General features: G+C 37.9%; 1 protein-coding gene across 1 annotated transcript in view; it reads left to right on the top strand.

Annotated features, from left to right (window-relative positions):
- The window catches only part of OS9 (OS9 endoplasmic reticulum lectin), a gene marked incomplete in the record, with an annotated part of 610,958 nt that overhangs the window by 8,425 nt on the left and 579,813 nt on the right, over window positions 1-22,720 (top strand). Inside the window, 2 exon segments of the mRNA XM_053708203.1 lie at window positions 11,133-11,309; window positions 18,131-18,194. Coding sequence (XP_053564178.1) covers window positions 11,133-11,309; window positions 18,131-18,194 — 241 coding nt within the window.

The following is a 22,720-nucleotide window of genomic DNA, read 5'->3' on the forward strand; positions in this document are numbered from 1 at the left end:
ACTGGAGCTACATATAGATCAAGGAGTATATTAGTCACAAGAGGGTCGCTTCAAGTTGTAATTAAAATGGGGCATCTATATATAGAAATCCCAGCTAGCAGGCAAAATAGAAACTACTAAATAAACAAACATGTCACCAAGCTTATAGAGTCAACTTATGGAACCAGATGGTGGCCTTCATACATTACATTGTTAGGATGAAGTGCGATATATCAAAACGTTTATAACTGCTATGCATCTGAACCTATATAATAAAAAATGTCTCAAATGATTATCCCACTCTGATGCGGTTCTGACTCTGTATATAATCTAGTGGTAGTCCTTCCGACTCAGGAAACTAAGGGTCAACAGGGCACAGTATGTCATCCATTCTTAGAAGCAACATCTCCGTTGCATATAGTAGTTTGCAGCTCTTGGGATCGATTGCCGGTACCCGGTCTTGAGGCACTTTTACTGTGACGCTGGCAGTTAACTCAGCAGAGGATTTTTGCATGCCTGGGAATTTGTCAGAGCGGCGCTCTCTCTCTAAGTCCCAAGCTGTACTTACATTTGCGGGCTCTGGAGTTTCTCAGCCGACTTCATAAAACACATATTTGCAGCCTTCTGTATGACATATCAGTTAACCCCTTAATGACCAACGACGTGCAGGGTACGTCCTCCAAAAAAATGTCCTTAACGACCAAGGACGTACCCTGCACGTCGTTGGTCTTTGAAAGCAGTGGAAGCGATCCTGATCACTTCCAGCTGCTTTCATGTTATTGCAGTGATGCCTCGATATAGAGGCATCCTGCAATAACTTTTTTAAGCAGTCCGATGCAGAGAGAGCCACTCTGTGGCCCTCTCTGCATCGGCTATGATCGTTGGTGGGTGGGAGCGTGTTCAGGGAGGCCATCAGTAGAGGAGGGGGGCGGGATTGCGTGTGCGCGCGCGTGCACCGGAGCGTGCACGCGCGTGCACGTGTGAAACTGCCAAAAAAATAAATTGAAGTGGAAGAGGCACAAGGTGGGACTCAGTGGGAGAGAGGGTGGGAATAAAAAATATTAATGATCTGGGAGAGGGTGGGGGGTTGGGTGTTAAGGGGGGTAAGCTACACTACAGAAAATATTAAAATAAACTTTTGATTTCAAACTGGGTACTGGCAGACAGCTGCCAGTACCCACAATGGTGCACAATAAGGCAGAGGAGGGGGGTAGAGAGCTGTTTGGGGGGATCAGGGAGGTTGGGGCTAAGGGGGGGGGTCCTACACAGCAGAATTATTTTATTTTTTTAAACAAAAAAAAAACCCAAAACTTTTATTTTAGTACTGGCAGACTTTCTGCCAGTACTTAAGATGGCGGGGACAATTGTGGGGTGGGGGAGGGAAGACAGCTGTTTGGGAGGGATCAGGGGGTGTGATGTGTCAGGTGGGAGGCTGATCTCTACACTAAAGCTAAAATTAACCCTGCAAGCTCCTTATAAGCTACCTAATTAACCCCTTCACTGCTAGCCATAATACACGTGTGATGCGCAGCAGCATTTAGCGGCCTTCTAATTACCAAAAAGCAACGCCAAAGTCATATATGTCTGCTATTTCTGAACAAAGGGGATCCTAGAGAAGCATTTACAACCATGTGTGCCATAATTGCACAAGCTGTTGGTAAATAATTTCAGTGAGAAACATAAAATTGTGAAAAATGTAGCGTTTTTTTCAATTTGATCGCATTTGGCGGTGAAATGGTGGCATGAAATATACCAAAATGTGCCTAGATCAATACTTGGGGTTGTCTTCTGCACTACACTAAAGCTAAAATTAACCCTACAAGCTCCCTACATGCTCCCTAACTAACCCCTTCACTGCTGGGCATAATACACGTGTGGTGCACAGTGGCATTCAGCGGCCTTCTAATTACCAAAAAGCAACGCCAAAGCCATATATGTCTGCTATTTCTGAACAAAGGGGATCCCAGAGAAGCATTTACAACCATTTATGCCATAATTGCACAAGTTGTTTGTAAATAATTTCAGTGAGAAACCTAAAGTTTGTGAAAAAATTTGTGAAAAAGTGAACTATTTTTTTTATTTGATGGCATTTGGCGGTGAAATGGTGGCATCAAATATACCAAAATGGGCCTAGATCAATACTTTGGGATGTCTTCTAAAAAAAAATATATACATGTCAAGGGATATTCAGGGATTCCTGAAAGATATCAGTGTCCCAATGTAACTAGCGCTAATTTTGAAAAAAAGTGGTTTGGAAATAGCAAAGTGCTACTTGTATTTATTGCCCTATAACTTGCAAAAAAAGCAAAGAACATGTAAAAATTGGGTATTTCTAAACTCTGGACAAAATTTAGAAACTATTTAGCATGGGAGTTTTTTGGTGGTTGTAGATGTGTAACAGATTTTGGGGATCAATGTTAGAAAAAGTGTGTTTTTTCCATTTTTTTCCTCATATTTTATAATTTTTTTTATAGTAAATTATAAGATATGATGAAAATAATGGTATCTTTAGAAAGTCCATTTAATGGCGAGAAAAACGATATATAATATGTGTGGGTACAGTAAATAAGTAAGAGGAAAATTACAGCTAAACACAAACACCGCAAAAATGTAAAAATAGCCTTGGTCCCAAACGGACAGAAAATGGAAAAGTGCTGTGGTCATTAAGGGGTTAAAATAGAGGTTGCAGTAACTTTATCTTGAATATGCATTCAGAATAATTCAGGCTTGTAACTGATCTCAACAAGAGAGCGTGGGAAATTATATATTGAAATAAATTAAGTAATCCATATCTGATGCATATGGGGGTGTGATTGTGAACCGGATAATGTGGAACAGTATGCGCAATGTGTTCATGAACATGAAGCGATCACCAACGTATGCAGGAAAAAAAAAAAGTTGCAAACTCACTTAGCAGATGAGGGACATTAAGGGTATCGTATGTTCTGTACATGAAAGTAACGGTGTACTACATTTAAGCTGAGTGTGGGAGGGTTCCAGAGGGCACAGCAGGGACCTTTCTAATGGGCCCGTAGAATAGGTTTAGCCAATACCTCTTTTGAAATAGCGGACAACTTGGACCACAAGGTTCCGCCACATCTTGTTAGGGTGTCTTCTTCTGCGGTCTACAATTGATCAGCCCTGTGGGACTGTGTGAGAGCGGCGGTGGCAAGTTTATCCGGAGTTGCGCTGAGTCCTAGTGGAAATCTCTGGTTAGCAGGATGGTCGGTCTCCGTGAGATCTAGCAATGGAAGAGCATCCAGATTCCTGGCTGGTATCAAGGGGTTGACGCTGTCAGGTAGAATAATCATGTGGTGGTTAGAGTAGTCCCTCGGGTCTAGGAGACCTGTAGATTCTGGGCAGTTGGCCCCGTGTTGTCGGGACCCGTGCGGACTGTGAGCCCTGTGATTCGCTTCTGTATCAGACAGAGTGAGTGCCGACTTGGAGGTCCGCTCAGTTACGAGCAACTTTACAGCCGATGGTGTAGGTTGTACAGCCAGATCGTGCGTAGTTGGCTGCAAGAGCTCTGAGAGTTCTGTAAAGTTCTCCTCCATCCGCCATATTAGATTTACTAGCAGGGACTGCACCGTAGTGTAGAAGTTTTCTTCATTAGTCATGAGTGTCATTTTTTTTCGTTTTCTTTTTGTAGATGCTTTCGGTTTTATAGGAATAATTGGAATAGGACTAGCCCAGACATTGAACTATTACCAAGCTTTTAATAGTTGCCTCAGGGCTCTGTAACCTCGTGGCGGGTTTGAGAGATAAAGGTCGAGGTAAAGTTCCGCTCCTACTGCTTAGCCCAAATCATTACTCGTTGTCTAAAGTTTGTTTGTTGAAGACCTTGTTAGGCATTTTGGTTTGTCCGAAAGTTGGTAAAAGTCTCCCTATAATAGCATTAAAAGCTGGAGCTCTTGCTGTATGCGACCAGTCAGCCTGGTAGCCGGCTCCGCCCCGAAAAATAAATTTTTAATCCTGGTGGTACCCATCTCATATTTTTGATATCCTTGGAAATTATTGCCCATTTTTCCTGTGGACTTAGATTTTGTGGGACCGGATGCAGAGGAAACACACAGTTTGACTAGTGATAACCTAGGGCTTGGAGAAGCAAACATTTGGGGAAGTATAAAAAGTCTTTACTTGTATTTAAGCAGTTATTGCATTTAAGGTCCTTATTAAGATTTGTATTAGATAATAATAGGCCCCATTCCTTTATGTACATACCCCTATAGTCTGGTTTATATTGTCTAGGAATCTAATTCACCTAACAATTCAAGAAATCTTGTTATAGTGTTCATTTAATTCAGCTTATGGTAAGGAAATCTCTGCGTATTATAATTAAATATATTTAATTTTAGTGGTATTGTATTCTCTAAGGCTGAGACTTGAAGATATAATAAAATATAATATATATATGTGTATATATATATATATATATATATATATATATATATATATATATATATATATATATATATATATATATATATATATATATATATTATTCTCTAGAAGTGCGTGAGAATCAGGGCCAATTGATTTAAATCACTAGTCAGACCGATTTTTTTTTTTTTTTTTTTTTTTTTTTTTTTTAAATCATGGTTTTCATTTTTAGAATAATAACTTTTGAGATTATTTTTCCAGTTATATCAGACCGTTACTGATTTGGTTATATATAATTAGATATGCATAGATAAACCATTGAAATGAATTAAATTATTGGGAGGTGAACTATCTCCAGTTTAATAGGTTAATCATTCATATTTGATCAACGTTTCAGTTGTACTTTATTGAAAAAAATAACCATTACCTTAATAATAACAATTTAAATAGTTTGATTTAACTAAAACAATAACATTATTTCATTTTTAATGCTTTCCCCTCCATCACACTTGCAGTATCTCACAAAAGTGAGTACACCCCTCACATTTTTGTAAATATTTTATTATATCTTTTCATGTGACACTGAAGAAATGACACTTTGCTACAATGTAAAGTAGTGAGGGTACAGCCTGTATAACAGTCTAAATTTGCAGCCCCCTCAAAATAACTCGACACACAGCCATTAATGTGTAAACCATTGGCAACAAAAGTGACTACACCCCTAAGTGGAAATGTCCAAATTGGGCCCAATTAGCCATTTTCCCTCCCCGGTGTCATGTGACTCGTTAGTGTTACAAGGTCTCAGGTTTGAATGGGGAGCTGGTGTGTTAAATTTGGTGTTATCGCTCTCATACTGGTCACTGGAAGCTCAACATGGCACCTCATGGCAAAGAACTCTGAGGATCTGAAAAAAAGAATTGTTGCTCTACATAAAGATGGCCTAGGCTATAAGTAGATTGCCAAGACCCTAAAATTGTGCTGCAGCACAGTGGGCAAAACTATACAGCGGTTTCACAGGACAGGTTCCACTCAGAACAGGCCTCGCCATGGTAAAACAAAGAAGTTGAGTGCATGTGCAGCGTCATATCCAGAGGTTGTCTTTGGGAAATAGACGTATGAGGGCTGCCAGCATTGCTACAGAGGTTGAAGGGGTGGGGGGGGGGTCAGCCTGCCAGGGCTCAGACCATACGCCGCACACTGCATCAAATTGGTCTGCATGGCTGTCGTCCCAGAAGGAAGCCTCTTCTGAATATGATGCAGAAGAAAGCCCCCCCACAGTTTGCTGAAGACAAGCAGACTAAGGACATGGATTTACTGGAACCATGTCCTGTGGTCCGATGAGACCAAGATAAACTTATTTGGTTCAGATGGTGTCAAGCGTGTGTGACAGCAACCAGGTGAGGAGTACAAAGACAAGTGTGTCTTGCCTACAGTCAAGCATGGTGGTGGGAGTGTCATGGTCTGGGCTTGCATGAGTGCTGCTGGCACTGGGGAGCTACAGTTCATTGAGGGAACCATGAATGCCAACATGTACTGTGACATACTGAAGCAGAGCATGATAACCCTCCCTTCTGGGACGCAGGGCAGTATTCCAAAATAACGACCCCAAACGCACCTCCAAGACGACCACTGCCTTGCTAAAGAAGCTGAGGGTAAAGGTGATGGACTGGCGAAGCATGTCTTCAGACCTAAACCCTATTGAGCATCTGTGGGGCATCCTCAAACAGAATGTGGGGGAGCACAAGGTCTCTAACATCCACCAGCTCCATGATGTTGTCATGGAGGAGTGGAAGAGGACTCCAGTGGCAACCTGTGAAGCTCTGGTGATCTCCATGCCCAAGAGGGTTAAAGCAGTGCTGGAAAATAATGGTGGCCACACAAAATATTGACACTTTGGGCCCAATTTAGACATTTCCACTTAGGGGTGTACTCACTTTTGTTGCCAACGGTTTAGATATTAATAGCTGTGTGTTGCGTTATTTTGAGGGGACAGCAAATTTACACTGTTATACAGGCTGTACATTAGCTACTTTACATTGTAGCAAAGTGTCATTTCTTCAGTGTTGTCAAATAAAAACATATAATAAAATATTTACAATAATTCGAGGGGTGTACTCACTTTGGTGAGATACTGTAGGTCCTTGTGCAGATCTAGTCTACTCCAAACAATTTTTTTTATTCAGTGAGCTTCTTAAAGGATTCCAAAAGAATTAAGCAAATTTGATAATAAAGTACATATGAAAATTGTATGCTCTATTTGAAACGCAGAAGTTCTTCTTTCATGATTATGTCCCTTTTTAAGGTCTATTTCTTAACTCTGTGTGTTTTTTGTTTTTGTTTTTTTTTTCAATACATTTTTTGCTATGAAGGAGGGGCATGTTATTTCTGCAGACACAAATTAATAGTCTTGAGAACTACAAAAAACTGTGATATCTTCAATATAGAAAATTTGCCTAAGATAATCTGACAGAAACCTCTGTGAAAGCATGACATTTTGAATTCCTTAATGGAGTTAATTTTAAAAAAAATTAAACATTTCAGCCATCGATATACAGCATCTTGCTATGTAATTATTCACAGGGGTGAGAAAATATATTATATCAATACCAATTATCAAATAACTTTGCTATAAACAATGTTGTGAACGCTGCCGCCAGATGGAATTTTTATTTTTATAAATATCATGTTCTATCCAATTAAGGTATGTTTTTAATTTTGACTTTGCTGTCTCTTTAGTGCAGAATGTTTTGATCTTTGTGATTGCTTATATCTATATCAAATACATATATTATTATATTGTATATGAAAGGAGAGGAAAGCACAGCTAGTTTCAAAAACTTATATGAGATCCAGGAGACCGCCCACCTATGTACACTTAAGACCTCAATCAATAATGAGGTAGGTGCCTCATAATCAAGGACATTAGCTTTGTGTCTCAAAAGAGCAGGTAGGACTTGAAATCGATAATTATATTTCAGATATAGTACATGCGTTGTTCCACGTGTCATAGAGGGGAAAGAAAGTGTAAAGCCAGCAATAGTGTAGTACTGGTTTTAATAAAGAAAATGTGTTAAATAAAATGCCCCTGGCATAAAAAACTCAAGATGAGGTAGGTAGTAAATATAATCACAAATTATCCTGAGTATGATACCAAGTGTTTGTGTAAAGATTCATATTAAAACCACCTATGTAGTCAAAAGTCTGTTACAACTACAGGTCCCAAATCAGTCTTTAGGATACAAGTCCTTAAAAGGACACTGAACCCAAATTTTTTATTTTGTGATTCAGATAGAGCATGAAATTTTTAAGCAACTTTCTAATTTACTCCTTTTATCAAATGTTCTTTATTCTCTTGGTATCTTTATTTGAAATGCAAGAATGTAAGTTTAGATGCCGGCCCATTTTTGGTGAACAACCTAGGTTGTCCTTGCTGATTGGTGGATAAATTCATCCACCAATCAAAAACTGCTGTCCAGAGGCCTGAACCAAGAAAAAAAGCTTAGATGCCTTTTTCATATAAAGATGGCAGGAGAACGAAGAAAAATTGATAATAGGAGTAAATTAGAAAGTTGCTTAAAATTGCATGCTCTATCTGAATCATGAAAGACAATTTTTGGGCTCAGTGTCCCTTTAAGCGTTTCTAAGGAATGATTTACCTTCTTCAAAGGACTTCTTATCAAACCGAGAGCGTATTTATAAATGGTGGGAGCCTGCCTTGTCTTGTGATCGTGAGCATTCAGATTAGAAGCTGAAGACATTTTTATTAAAAGGTTATGAAATAGAAAGAATACCTTCACTCTTAATAAGGTTCATTTAACTACCTATCATGAAGGGGCAAAGGGTATTAAAGAAATAATACAGAAAAACTGGAATGTTCTGGAAAAAAAGAATGAACTAATTAAAAATCGTAAAGGGATATGAGAGTTTAAACTTGCATGTAATTTTAAGAAACTTTTAAATTCACTTCTATTTTCAAATGTGCTTTGTTCTTTTGGTATCCCTTGTTGAAAAAGAATACGCACATATCCTACACTAGTGGGAGCTGCTGCTAATTGGTGCCTACACACATTTGTCTCTTGTGATTGGCTGACTAGATGTGTTCATCTTGCTGCTAGTAGTGCAATGCTGTTCCTTCAGCAAATGATAACAAGAGAATGAAGCAAATTTTGATAATGGAAGTAAATTAGATTTTTTTTAAGTTGTATGTTCTATCCAAATCATGAAAATAAATTTTGGTTTCCTGCCCCTTTAAATCCTTTAATAGCCCAAATTGAATGGAAACGTGAAAGAAAAAAAAATTGGTTACAGAGTGAAACAAATTTTCTTTAAATTTAATAGATGAAATTGTGAAGCATGTGCAAATGGCTATAACGGCTCTAAACCACTACCACTAATGGAAAAAACTTTGAGATCAAAACCCTTTCTATCGGTAGGACAGAAAGTGTAGTATATATTCAATGTAGCTGTAATTTGCAGAACATTGGGCGTACCACCAGATCCTACAAGAAAGATATTACTATCATCAAACATGAGAAGAAGTCGCATCATTTATCATCTAAATAGAAAATATGTATGTAATCAAGATTGGTCCTTCCTTAAGGGTACTTAGAAAATACCACATAGGGGTAATCATACAGTACAACTTTTAAGAAAAAACAAGAAACATATTGGATATATGGGTACACCAGTCTAAATAAAGACCTTGATCTAGCTGCTTTTCTATTATAAGATAGTTTTAGGACACAATTAAAAAATTGATCTTTGGTATATTTCTAAAAAAAAAAAAAAAGAAAAAAAGTTTCTTGTATATTACTATAAATCTTTGATAATTTCTATTTTGCTTTAAAGATCTTATATATGAAAATGTTTTATTGAAGAAGTTGTATTAAATCTTTTATATATTCCTTAGGTAATTTATGCCATTTATATAACAAACAATTTATGATTTACAGTGTTCTGTAATGGCTCGGCATGCTCTATCTGAATCATGAAAGAAAAAGTTTGGGTTTCATGTACTTTTTTATATGAAGTAGTCATAGTGGAAGGACACACTCCCTAGAGAGTTAATAAAACAAATTCTGTAACTTGCAAATCTGGTATCTAGTATAAGGAATTTACAGTGCTTTGAAAACCTAGGTTACAGAGTTTAGCTTAATGGCCTCTGTAGTTCGAATGGGACAAACCACACATTTTAGAAAAAGGCAAGTGGTGTTTTAATGTCCCTTTTTTTTAAATGGCACATTTAAACGGATATAATACACATATACTAAATCACTTGAAAGTGCTCCAGCATAACTGTAAAAAGCTGACAGGAAAATATCACCTGAACATTTAAAAAAGGAAGATATTTTACCTCACAATTTCCTCAGCTCACCAGAGTAAGTGCTGTGTAAAAAGTTATCTTTCAGTTACTGCCCAGCTGTAGGTAAAAAAAAAAAAAGGAAGAAATGAACAGCAGCCAATCGGCATCAGCAGTACTGATGCCATAAACTGTTTTTACCTTGATCTCATGAGATTTCACTTAACTCTCGGGGGATTGCATAGTAAACTTCCTTAAACTTAATGGGGAAATAACATGTGTGCACAAGGCATGCTACCTTGCAGGGACAGGCGTACTGATTTTATTTACATAGAAATGTTCAGGTGATATTTTCTAGAAGGCTTTTTACAGATATGCTGCACTTTAAAGGGCATGATACCCAAATGTTGAAAAACTTGAAAGGGAAAGTGTAATCAAAAGTAAACTTTAATGATTCAGATGGGTCATGTAATTTTAAACAACTTTCCAATTTATATCATTAAATTTTGTTTTGTTCTCTTGTTCTTTTTTTAAAAGCTAAATTTAGGTAGGCTCAAACAGATTTCTAAACCGTTGGAAACTGTCTCTTATCTCAGTGCATTTTTGACAGTTTTTCACAGTTATACTGTGCTAGTTCATATGTCATATAGATACCATTGTGCTCACTCCTGTGGAGTTATTTAGGAGTCAGCACTTATTGCAAGTATGTGTAAAAAGAACTGATATAAGGGGGCACTCTGCAGAGGCTTAGATACAAGGTAATCACAGAGGTAAAAAGTATATTAATATAACCGTGTTGGTTATGCAAAACTGGGGGATGGGTAATAAAGGGATTTATCTTTTTTAAACAATACAACTTTTCAATTAGACTGTCACTTATTCATAGGTTAGCAACTGCTAATAAAAATTAATGCATCATAATACTTATTCACTTATTTTTTTTATTTTTTTTTAGCAAAATATTTTTTTTTTTTTTTAGTTTTAAAAAATAATTACAATTTTCCGTATGATTTTATGTTTTTAATTCATTTTCCATAATTTATTCAGATGCTCTGATTTTGTGCAATGTAAATGACTCATGATTATAGTTATTCACACTTTTTGTTTGGGTATTCACAAAAAATGCATTTCAAATAATTGTTATTAATGAAGGCGTGTTTTCTAATGCACCCCCAAACAATTATATGATTTATTAATCTCATCTAACGTTTTCTTCTCTGGAGCACAGCATTTTGTATGAGGATATGTTAATGAGCCTCAACTTCTTCTTGCTACTATTATCCATGTTTTCTCATGAATGTATGTTCAAGCATTTGTCTAGTAAACTATACTGCTATTTAGTCGTCACTGTTTGTATATATGTGTGTGTGCGTGTCTCTGTATTTGTGCGTAGGAATATATATATAATTATTGAGCAAATATCTCAAATGCTGTACTGAATTGCAAGTTGAGATTTATAATTTGTTTGTTGCAGAGCAAAGCTGACAACATAGTGACAATCTCCTCTAAGTACAAGCAGAATTATGAATGCAAACTTCCTGCTGTTGCTGTGAAGTTCCATCAGGAGAGGGAGGAAGAACAGCAGGAGTACTCAGGGCTTGGAATATCTGATTTGCTTCGGCCCATGGAAGCAGCTCCATGCCTTATCAAGGTAGGTTTGACATCTGGATGTAGTGATTCAGAAACATAGCACTGTTAAAGGGTCGTTGCCGGACGAATTTTTTTTTTTTTTTTTTTTTCCCCTAGCATTCTTATTATAACACAAATATGTGTGGATAACTAATTGTTAACCCAATTTTAAGGCATTAGAATGCACTTAGGCGGTGAAACGCTTTGTGACTTTTGAGCATGCCATGGCCAGTATGCAAATAAGTAGCATCATAAGCACATGGGGGAGCCCCCAGACATCAGCCATGTCTTGCTCAGTGCTGACTTAGCAGTGCACCTGCTGTTTAAGCTTAAAGGGATAGTATAGTCAAAATTAAACTTTCATGATTCAGATAGAGCATGCAACTTTCTAATTTACTCCTATTATCAATTTTTCTCGTGTTAAGTGTGGTCAGTCCACGGGTCATCATTACTTCTGGGATATTATCTCCTCCCCTACAGGAAGTGCAAGAGGATTCACCCAGCAGAGCTGCTATATAGCTCCTCCCCTCTACGTCACCCCCAGTCATTCTCTTGCACCCAACGAATAGATAGGATGTGTGAGAGGACTGTGGTGATTTTAATTAGTTTATTACCTTCAATCAAAAGTTTGTTATTTTATAATAGCACCGGAGTGTGTTATTCATTCTCTGGTAGAATTTGAAGAAGAATCTACCTGAGTTTTTTTCTATGATTTTAGCCGGAGTAGTTAGGATCATATTGCTGTTTCTCGGCCATCTGAGGAGAGGTAAACTTCAGATCAGGGGACAGCGGGCAGATTAATCTGCAAAGAGGTATGTAGCAGTTTATTATTTTCTGACATGGAATTGATGAGAAAATCCTGCCATACCGTTATAATGTAAACTCAGCCTTAAATGCAGTAGATGTAGCTGGTATCAGGCTGTCATGTATGTATATTTTACACTTCAGTATTCTGGGGAATGGTACTTCACTGGATTTATACTGTATGCATAGACTTAACCTATTTTGCAGGGACTTGCAATAGGTTTTAAATAACAATTAATTTATTGAGGTTAAACGTTTTTTTGCTGGCATGTAAAATCGTTTATTTCTCTGAGGTACTGGGTGAAAAAATGTTTTGGGCACTATTTTTTCCACTTGGCAATAGTTTTGTTTAAATTAAAGCAGTTTACTGATCTCTCTCACTGTTATGTGTGAGGGGGAGGGGCCATTTTTGGCGCTTTTACTACGCATCAAAAAACTCAGTCAGAAGTTCATTTTTCTTCCTGCATGATCCGGTTCATCTCTACAGAACTCAGGGATCTCCAAAGCTTGTTTTGAGGGAGGTAATCATTCACAGCAGAGCTGTGAAGATTGTAGTTGACTGTGATAAAAAACGTTTATTTGTGTATTTTTTTTTTTTTTTTTTTCTGCTGTCAGGGTTAGTTATCCTTTGCTAATGGGAACAATCCTTTGCTAAAATTGTATATTTCTTACAAAGATTTGATGCTATAACTTATTTATTTTCAACTGTCATAATTGTTTCTGTGCTTCTTATAGGCACAGTTCGTTTTCATATTATTGTAAATTACTTGAAAAGCATTTCCAAGTTGCTAGGGAGATCATGTCAGACTAATCTAATTGACTTCTTTGATTATGTAACAAAAGTATTAGACAAAGGAGGAGCAGTTGATGTAGCATATCTAGATTTCAGTAAAGCATTTGACACCGTCCCACACAATAAACTTATTCACAAACTATATCTCCTTGGTCTAGATTCAAAAATTGTGAACTGGGTGGAATGCTGGCTTAAGGACAGAAAACAAAGTGTCTTAGTAAATGGAGTTCATTCAGCAGAGGGGGCTGTTACTAGTGGTGTTCCTCAGGGGTCAGTTCTGGGGCCTGTTTTGTTTAACATATTTATCTGCGATATCAGCAAAGGGCTACAGGGGAAAGTATGTCTCTTTGCAGATGATACAAAAATTTGCAACAGAGTGGATGTTCCAGGGGGGGTAGACAAAATGAGAAGTGATATACAACAATTGGAGGATTGGACAAACGACTGGGATCTAAAGTTTAACACAGCAAAGTGTAAAATAATGCATTTAGGGAAGAAAAATCCAAATGTTAATTACAGACTCAATGACACTTTACTGACTGTTACAGACGAGGAACAGGACTTGGGAATTATTATTTCAGATGATTTAAAACTTAGTAAACAATGTAGTAAGGCAGCGAGTAAGGCTAGCAGAATGCTTGGATGTATTGGTAGAGGTATTTGCAGCAGAAATAGTAAGGTTCTTATGCCACTTTATAGATCATTAGTTAGGCCTCATCTTGAGTATTGTGTGCAGTTCTGGAGGCCATATCTTCAGAAGGATATTAACAAACTTGAATCTGTGCAAAGGAGGGCTACCAAAATGGTACATGGTCTAAAAAATAAAACTTACCAGGATAGGCTCAATGACCTAAATATGTATAGCTTAGAGGAGAGAAGGGAAAGAGGTGATATGATAGCAACTTTCAAGTACATTAAAGGGTTTAGTAAAACTGAGGCTGTGGGTATTTTACATAAAATGGAAAATTCAAGAACAAGGGGTCATGAGCTCAAGCTAAAGGGTAGTAGATTCAGGAGTAATTTGAGGAAGCACTTCTTTACAGAAAGAGTGATTGATTTATGGAATAAACTTCCTCAAGAGGTAGTAGCAACAAACACTGTGGGGGACTTTAAAAATGCATGGGACAAGCATAGGGCTATCCTACGAACTAGATAAGTTTATACTGTTAGGTAAGGTGGGGCAGACTTGCTGGGCCTATGGCTCTTATCTGCCGTCAATATCTATGTTTCTATGTTTCTATGTTTCAGAGCACTGTGGCTAAAATCCTGGTCAGCTGATGTTACTTCTAAATCTAAATTGCTTAATATACCTTTCAAAGGGCAGACCTTATTCGGGCCCGGGTTGAAAGAGATTATCGCTGACATTACAGGAGGTAAAGGCCATGCCCTGCCTCAGGACAAAGCCAAACCTAGGGCTAGACAGTCTAATTTTCGTTCCTTTCGTAATTTAAAGCAGGAACAGCATCAACTTCCTCTGCACCAAAACAGGAAGGAGCTGTTGCTCGCTACAGACAAGGCTGGAAACCTAACCAGTCCTGGAACAAGGGCAAGTAGGCCAGGAAACCTGCTGCTGCCCCTAAGACAGCATGAATCAAGGGCCCCCGATCCGGGACCGGATCTAGTAGGGGGCAGACTTTCTCTCTTCGCCCAGGCTTGGGCAAGAGATGTTCAGGATCCCTGGGCGTTAGAGATCATATCTCAGGGATACCTTCTGGACTTCAAATCCTCTCCCCCAAGAGGGAGATTTCATCTGTCAAGGTTGTCAACAAACCAAATAAAGAAAGAAGCGTTCCTACGCTGCGTACAAGATCTTTTATTAATGTGAGTGATCCATCCAGTTCCGCGGTCGGAACAAGGACAAGGGTTTTACTCAAATCTGTTTGTAGTTCCCAAAAAAGAGGGAACTTTCAGGCCAATCTTGGATTTAAAGATCCTAAACAAATTCCTAAGAGTTCCATCGTTCAAGATGGAAACTATTCGAACAATTTTGCCCATGATCCAAGAGGGTCAGTACATGACCACAGTGGATTTAAAAGATGCTTACCTTCACATACCGATTCACAGAAGTCATTACCGCTATCTAAGGTTTGCCTTTCTAGACAGGCATTACCAGTTTGTAGCTCTTCCATTCGGATTGGCTACGGCTCCAAGAATTTTCACAAAGGTTCTGGGTACTCTTTTGGCGGTACTAAGACCGCGAGGAATTTCGGTAGCTCCGTACCTAGACGACATTCTGATACAAGCTTCAAGCTTTCAAACTGTCAAGTCTCATACAGAGTTAGTACTGGCATTTCTAAGGTCGCATGGATGGAAGGTGAACGAAAAGAAGAGTTCTCTCTTTCCACTCACAAGAGTTCCCTTCTTAGGGACTCTGATAGATTCTGTAGAAATGAAGATTTACCTGACAGAAGACAGGTTAACAAAGCTTCAAAATGCATGCCGTGTCCTTCATTCCATTCAACACCCGTCAGTAGCTCAATGCATGGAGGTGATCGGCTTAATGGTAGCGGCAATGGACATAGTACCTTTTGCACGCTTACATCTCAGACCGCTGCAATTGTGCATGCTAAGTCAGTGGAATGGGGATTACTCAGATTTGTCCCCCACTCTGAATCTGAATCAAGAGACCAGAAATTCTCTTCTATGGTGGCTTTATCGGCCACACCTGTCCAGGGGGATGCCATTCAGCAGGCCAGACTGGACAATTGTAACAACAGACGCCAGCCTACTAGGTTGGGGCGCTGTCTGGAATTCTCTGAAGGCTCAGGGACAATGGAATCAGGAGGAGAGTCTCCTACCAATAAACATTCTGGAATTGAGAGCAGTTCTCAATGCCCTTCTGGCTTGGCCCCAGTTAACAACTCGGGGGTTCATCAGGTTTCAGTCGGACAACATCACGACTGTAGCTTACATCAACCATCAGGGAGGGACAAGAAGCTCCCTAGCAATGATGGAAGTATCAAAGATAATTCGCTGGGCAGAGTCTCACTCTTGCCACCTGTCTGCAATCGACATCCCGGGAGTGGAGAACTGGGAGGCGGATTTCTTAAGTCGTCAGACTTTTCATCCGGGGGAGTGGGAACTTCATCCGGAGGTCTTTGCCCAGATACTTCGATGTTGGGGCAAACCAGAGATAGATCTCATGGCGTCTCGTCAGAACGCCAAGCTTCCTCGCTACGGGTCCAGATCCAGGGATCCGGGAGCGGTTCTGATAGATGCTTTGACAGCACCTTGGACCTTCGGGATGGCTTATGTGTTTCCACCCTTCCCGATGCTTCCTCGATTGATTGCCAGAATCAAACAGGAGAGAGCATCAGTGATTCTAATAGCACCTGCATGGCCACGCAGGACTTGGTATGCAGATCTAGTGGACATGTCATCCTGTCCGCCTTGGTCTCTACCTCTGAAACAGGACCTTCTGATCCAGGGTCCATTCAAACATCAAAATCTAACTTCTCTGAAGCTGACTGCTTGGAAATTGAACGCTTGATTTTATCAAAACGTGGTTTTTCTGAGCCAGTTATTGATACCTTAATACAGGCTAGGAAGCCTGTTACCAGAAGGATTTACCATAAAATATGGCGTAAATACTTATATTGGTGCGAATCCAAGAGTTACTCATGGAGTAAGGTTAGGATTCCAAGGATATTGTCTTTTCTACAAGAAGGTTTAGAAAAGGGGTTACCCGCTAGTTCTTTAAAGGGACAGATTTCAGCTCTGTCCATTCTTTTACACAAACGTCTGTCAGAAGTTCCGGACGTTCAAGCTTTTTGTCAGGCTTTAGCTAGGATCAAGCCTGTGTTTAAAACTGTTGCTCCGCCATGGAGTTTGAACTTAGTTCTTAATGTTTTACAGGGTGTTCCGTTTGAACCCCTTCATTCCATTGATATCAAATTGTTATCTTGGAAAGTTCTGTTTTTAATGGCTATTTCCTCGGCTCGAAGAGTTTCTGAGTTATCTGCCTTACATTGTGATTCTCCTTATCTGATTTTTCATTCAGACAAGGTAGTTCTGCGTACTAAACCTGGGTTCCTACCTAAGGTGGTCACTAACAGGAATATCAATCAAGAGATTGTTGTTCCATCTTTGTGTCCTAATCCTTCCTCGAAGAAGGAACGTCTGCTACACAATCTAGATGTAGTCCGTGCCCTGAAATTTTATCTACAGGCAACTAAGGATTTTCGTCAAACGTCTTCCCTGTTTGTCGTTTATTCTGGTCAGAGGAGAGGTCAAAAAGCTTCGGCTACCTCTCTCTCTTTTTGGCTTCGTAGCATAATACGATTAGCCTATGAGACTGCTGGACAGCAGCCTCCTGAAAGAATTACAGCTCATTCTACTAGAGCTGTGGCTTCCACTTGGGCCTTTAAGAATGAGGCTTCTGTTGAACAGATTTGCAAGGCTGCAACTTGGTCTTCTCTTCATACTTTTTCCAAATTTTACAAATTTGACACTTTTGCTTCTTCGGAGACTGTTTTTGGGAGAAAGGTTCTTCAGGCAGTGGTTCCCTCCGTATAAAGAGCCTGCCTGTCCCTCCCGTCATCCGTGTACTTTTGCTTTGGTATTGGTATCCCAGAAGTAATGATGACCCGTGGACTGACCACACTTAACAGGAGAAAACAAAATTTATGCTTACCTGATAAATTCATTTCTCCTGTAGTGTGGTCAGTCCACGGCCCGCCCTGTTTTTTATGGCAGGCTAAAAAATTTTTGGATTATACTCCAGTCACCACTACACCCTTGGGCTTCTCCTTTCTCGTTGGTCCTTTGGTCGAATGACTGGGGGTGACGTAGAGGGGAGGAGCTATATAGCAGCTCTGCTGGGTGAATCCTCTTGCACTTCCTGTAGGGGAGGAGATAATATCCCAGAAGTAATGATGACCCGTGGACTGACCACACTACAGGAGAAATGAATTTATCGGGTAAGCATAAATTTTGTTTTCTTCGTTCTCTTGGTACCTTTTATTTGAAAAAGCAGGAATGTAAGCTTACGAGCTGGCCAACTTTTGATTCAGCACCTGGCTAGCTCCTGCCAATTAGTGTCTAAATTTAGCAACCAATCAGCAAGCGCTATCCAGTGTGCTGAACCAAAGATGGGCCGGCTTGTAAGCTTACATTCCTGCTTTTTCTAATAAAGATACCAAGAGTACGAAAAAAAATTGATAATAGGAGTAAATTAGACTATTCCTTTTAACTGTGTGTTTAATTCCTTTTTTTACTTTTATTATTTAATTTATTTTTTTTTGCAGACGAAAGACTGGTGGACTTATGAGTTCTGCTATGGAAAACATATCCAACAGTACCGTGTTGAAGGTATAGTTCCTTATTTTGTACAGGGGCAAATGGGCTAGACCTAGAGGGCAAGTGTCACTTTCCAATTTTTCTTTCAAATGTCTGGGTTATAAGCAGTGCAGTTTGATAATGTGAAAATGGTTTCCTTTGCTTGCTTTAGAAAAAAAAAAGTTGCATGCAATAAATATTTTTTTCTTGTGCCAGTCTCAACCACTGAATAAACATATATCAATTACACACTCACTTGCCTGTCAATTAAGTGCATGCATAGAGCACCTGCACCAATTAAAGCTTATTCATTCTTCAAAATCAGCACTGGGGTGGGGGTGTTAAAAGGTGGACAGTTATGTCCAAATTAAACTTTTATGGTTCAGATAGAGAATGGAATTTTAAACAACTTTCTACTTTTATTATAGGCTAATTTCTAAGACTCTGCAGTCCACCTCTTCTTATGTCACAGTCTGGCTGTGAATAGCTAATAAAATGTACTGTTTGTTCCTGTGTGCCATATAGATAATTGTGCTCTCCCCCAAGGAGTTAAGAGTCTGCACTAATTGCCTGAAATTCAAGTCTGTCAAAAGATCTAAGATAAGGAGGCAGTCTACAGAGTCTTAGATACAAGGTTATCATAAAGGTAAAAAATGTATTTATATAAGTGTTGGTTATGAAGAACTGGGGAATGGTAAATAAAGGGATTGTCTATCTTTCTAAACCAGTTCTAAACATTTTTGGTGTTTACTGTCCCTCTAAGTATTATGAGTCATCTTTCACCTATAATAATTTTTTTTATGGCCAAAAGTATTTGGATATCTGGCCATCACACCTAATATAAGCTTGTTGGACAGCCCCTTCTAAAACCATGGGAATTAATATGGAGTTAGCCCCTCCTTTTGTGGCTATAACAGCCGCAAGTCTATTGAAAAGAGTCAGGCAGGCACTGATGTTGTTCAAGGAAGTCTGACTAACTATCAGCGTTCCAAATCATCCTAAAGTTGTTTAATGGGGTTGAGGACAGGGCTCTGTGTAGGCCATTCGGTTCCTCCAAATCAAATTCGTCAAACTGTCTTCATGGACCTTGCTTTGTTTACAGTGGCACAGTCATGCTGGAACAGGAAAGGGCATTCCTCAAGCTGTTTCCACATAGTTGGAAGTATATAGTTGTCTAAAATGCCTTTGTATCCTGTAGCATTTAAATGACCCTTTACTGGAACTAAGGTGTCTAGCCCAGACCATTATCCCTTTTCCACCAAACTTTACGTTGGGCATTATGCGTTCCAGTAGGTATGGTTTTCTTGGCATCTGCCAAACCCAGATTCTTCCATAAAACTCCCAGATAGTGAAATGTGATTCATCACTGCAGAGATCACATTCCTGCTCCCGAGTCCAGTGGCAGCGTGCATTACAGCATTTTACACTATGCTTGGCATTGCACATGTAGATGTAATGCTTGTGTACAGCTGGTCTGCCATGGAAACCCATTTCATGAAGCTCCCGAAGTGCAGTTCAAAGGCAGTTTTAAACTCTGTAGTGAGTGATGCAACAGATGATAGGTGATTTTTACATGCTATGTGCTTCAGCCCTCGGTCCCGCTTTCTGTGTTTGTGTGGTCTGCCACTTTATGGTCTTGCTCTCCTACTTGCTTACATTTCATAATAGCACTAACAGCTGACTGCGGGAGACATTACATGAGCTGAGTGGTGGCATCCTATGCCAGTACCACGTTTAAAGTCAGAGCTTTTAGTACAACCCACTTAACTGCTGTTTGTCTATAGAGATTCTATTGTGCTGTACTGAATGTTAGGCACCTGTTAGTGAGCGAGGCTGAAACACCTGAACCCAATAATTAGTGGTATCCATTTACTTTTGGCCACAGCGTATTTTCTTCCTTTTTTTTTTTTTTTTTAAAAAACGGTGGTGAAAGTGAACTAATGCAATACTTTGAATGCATGTGAACTTTAAAAGAAAATCATACTGCCTACTTTATGCTTTAATAAGAAATCTTTTTGTATTCTTGGTAGTGGCCTCATGTCACTTACTATTTAAAACTACCATCTAAAATTTCAAATTGTACTAAATAGATATTTTATGTATTGGATTTATAGAACGCAATACTAAGAGTACAAATTGTCAGAATATTGTTAGTGTAGAAGTTAGGAAATGGTTAAGAAAACTTTTTGATAGTGTATATACTATTAATGTCTGTATATTGTTGCTTACTAAAAGGGTGATATTCGTTGTATTGGGCCAGCAAAAGTATAGTGCCATGTGTAGGGCCTTTTTAATCTGGGTTTACTATTTAAGCCTTTCTTACAGCCACTGTTCATCAACTCATTGCAGGTTAATACACAGTCTTCATTATGTTTCTTCTTAGTTTGGGATCAGATCAGCCTCTCAAATGGGAAACTAATTGCAAATGTTTGAGGTTTCTTAGGGCTCGATTTATCAAACTTTGTTCAAGATCGCCGTTCAGTTCTCCGTCAAGTACTCTGCATATCGCCATCCGATAGGCGCACATGTGCGCCATTATTTATCATAAAAGGGGTCGTATTTCTACGTTACTTTCCAAAGGCGAGATGTGGCGTGATATTGATAAATCTCGCCGTTATTCATATATTTGCGCCATATTTATTATTAAAAATGTCTTAAATTAAAGCGCATATGAGAAATAAATGTGAATTCTCATTGATTACTTTTTAATTTGTATTGTTCAGTTATCAATGTTACAAATTCGATGTGTGCTTTTCAATAAACACAAAATTTATTTATATTTACGATAATCGCTAACAATGTTTTAAAAATTTGAATATAATAATTGTGATCATATTATCACATTCTCTCACATATAAATCTTAAGTTAAATGGTAAGATTAAAATTTAATGTTGAAATAACACAATTTTTTGATATCTACTTTATTATTTGTTGTATCAATGTTTATATTATTTAAGAAAGCACATCAAGATCTCATTCAAAATTGTATTACAAATTATATCTTTTTATTAACTTTTGAACTACTTATCTAAACATGAGTTTCTGTATTTCAAAGATATAACCAAACCCTTTGATCTAACCCAACTCTTATATTTATATCCACCTCCCCCCTCAGCATTAATATTGGTTTTTTTAGATTAAATAAACACACACACACCTTTAAATTGTAAAATATATGTATTTATTGTAACCCAAAATAAAAGTTATTTTCATATCATAATATTTTTTTTTATTTAAAACTGAAAAGAAATTATTTTTTTCTTTATTGTTCCTAATTAAAAGGATTGATATTTTTCTCTTAAGTTTTGCACTTTTATGTATGTCCTCATCAAATTATTTTCAACTTCCAGCAGGGTATCCAAAATTTCTTTTTTGTTTATAGTTATTTCTTGCTCTTCAGCCACTATACCAATGAGAAATAGAAAAATAGTTATGTCATGACTTGAATACATTTCAGTAAAGTATTACAAGATCAATAGTGTTTTAACTAATGCTAACAAGAAACACAGACAAAAGACTAATCTCTTGTTAGAAGGTTTTATCTACACCTCTGTTGTTATTTAAAAGCATGTCATCTTGATAATACTGTGTACACGCACATGCATCTTTTGTTCCACACAATAGTGAATGCTAAAGATTGTTATGATACAAAAGAACTCACTCCAATCATAAAATTCCGTTACATTGGATGAATTAGATTGCATTTCTTCTTCCTGTTCAAGGTTCTGTCCTTCATCTTGAATAGCTGAAAGACATACATAATTATAACAGGAATACTTATGTAATAGAACAATGCTGATTGAAATCCATATCTCTTTTCAATAATTATTCACTAAAACAAAATTTCTATTTTAGTACAAATAATGACATAAAAGGAGTGACTGAATAGACATATGAACCTACATATATTATTGTCTTGTTGTTGCTCGCTATTTGGTGAATCTTGATTCATATTATTATTTTCCTCTTCAACAATTATATCTTCAATGGCATTTTGGTCTGTATCTTCTTCAATCATGTCTATAATTAATATGATTATAGTCATTAAATAGAATAATTTTATTTATTTGTAAGATATATGTTAATGAAATCTACCTTCATTGTCAGATTCATCATCAATGATGGGCATTGGCCTTCTGCGACGTTGTCGCCTCTTTTTTTTTTTTTGCCTTTTTGTAAAAAATTTGAACATATAAATGTTAATATCAATGATGAGTTATCTTAATATTATACATTTTAGTAACTATATTCATACCTGTTGTCATTATAGCCTCAGACTCCATAAAAACAGTCGGTAGTGGATCACAATCAGCTTCTGGACTGGATGGATTCCATTTTATTGGGCGCAGATAACGGGGCCTTTTTCTATTTTTGACTGTTAAAAATTGAAATACAATAGTATTTATATTTGTAATCGATTGCACAGTACAACATCAGACTGAAACAATTACATTGTTAATACTGTTTCACAAACCGCAATAAATATAAAATGTATCCAAAATTTGCAATTATATTTGTGCACAAAGTTCAAGATTATGTAAACAAAGTAACAACTAAT

This window comes from Bombina bombina, chromosome 3 (genome assembly GCF_027579735.1).
Source record: "Bombina bombina isolate aBomBom1 chromosome 3, aBomBom1.pri, whole genome shotgun sequence".
Classification (NCBI taxonomy): Eukaryota; Metazoa; Chordata; class Amphibia; order Anura; family Bombinatoridae; genus Bombina; species Bombina bombina.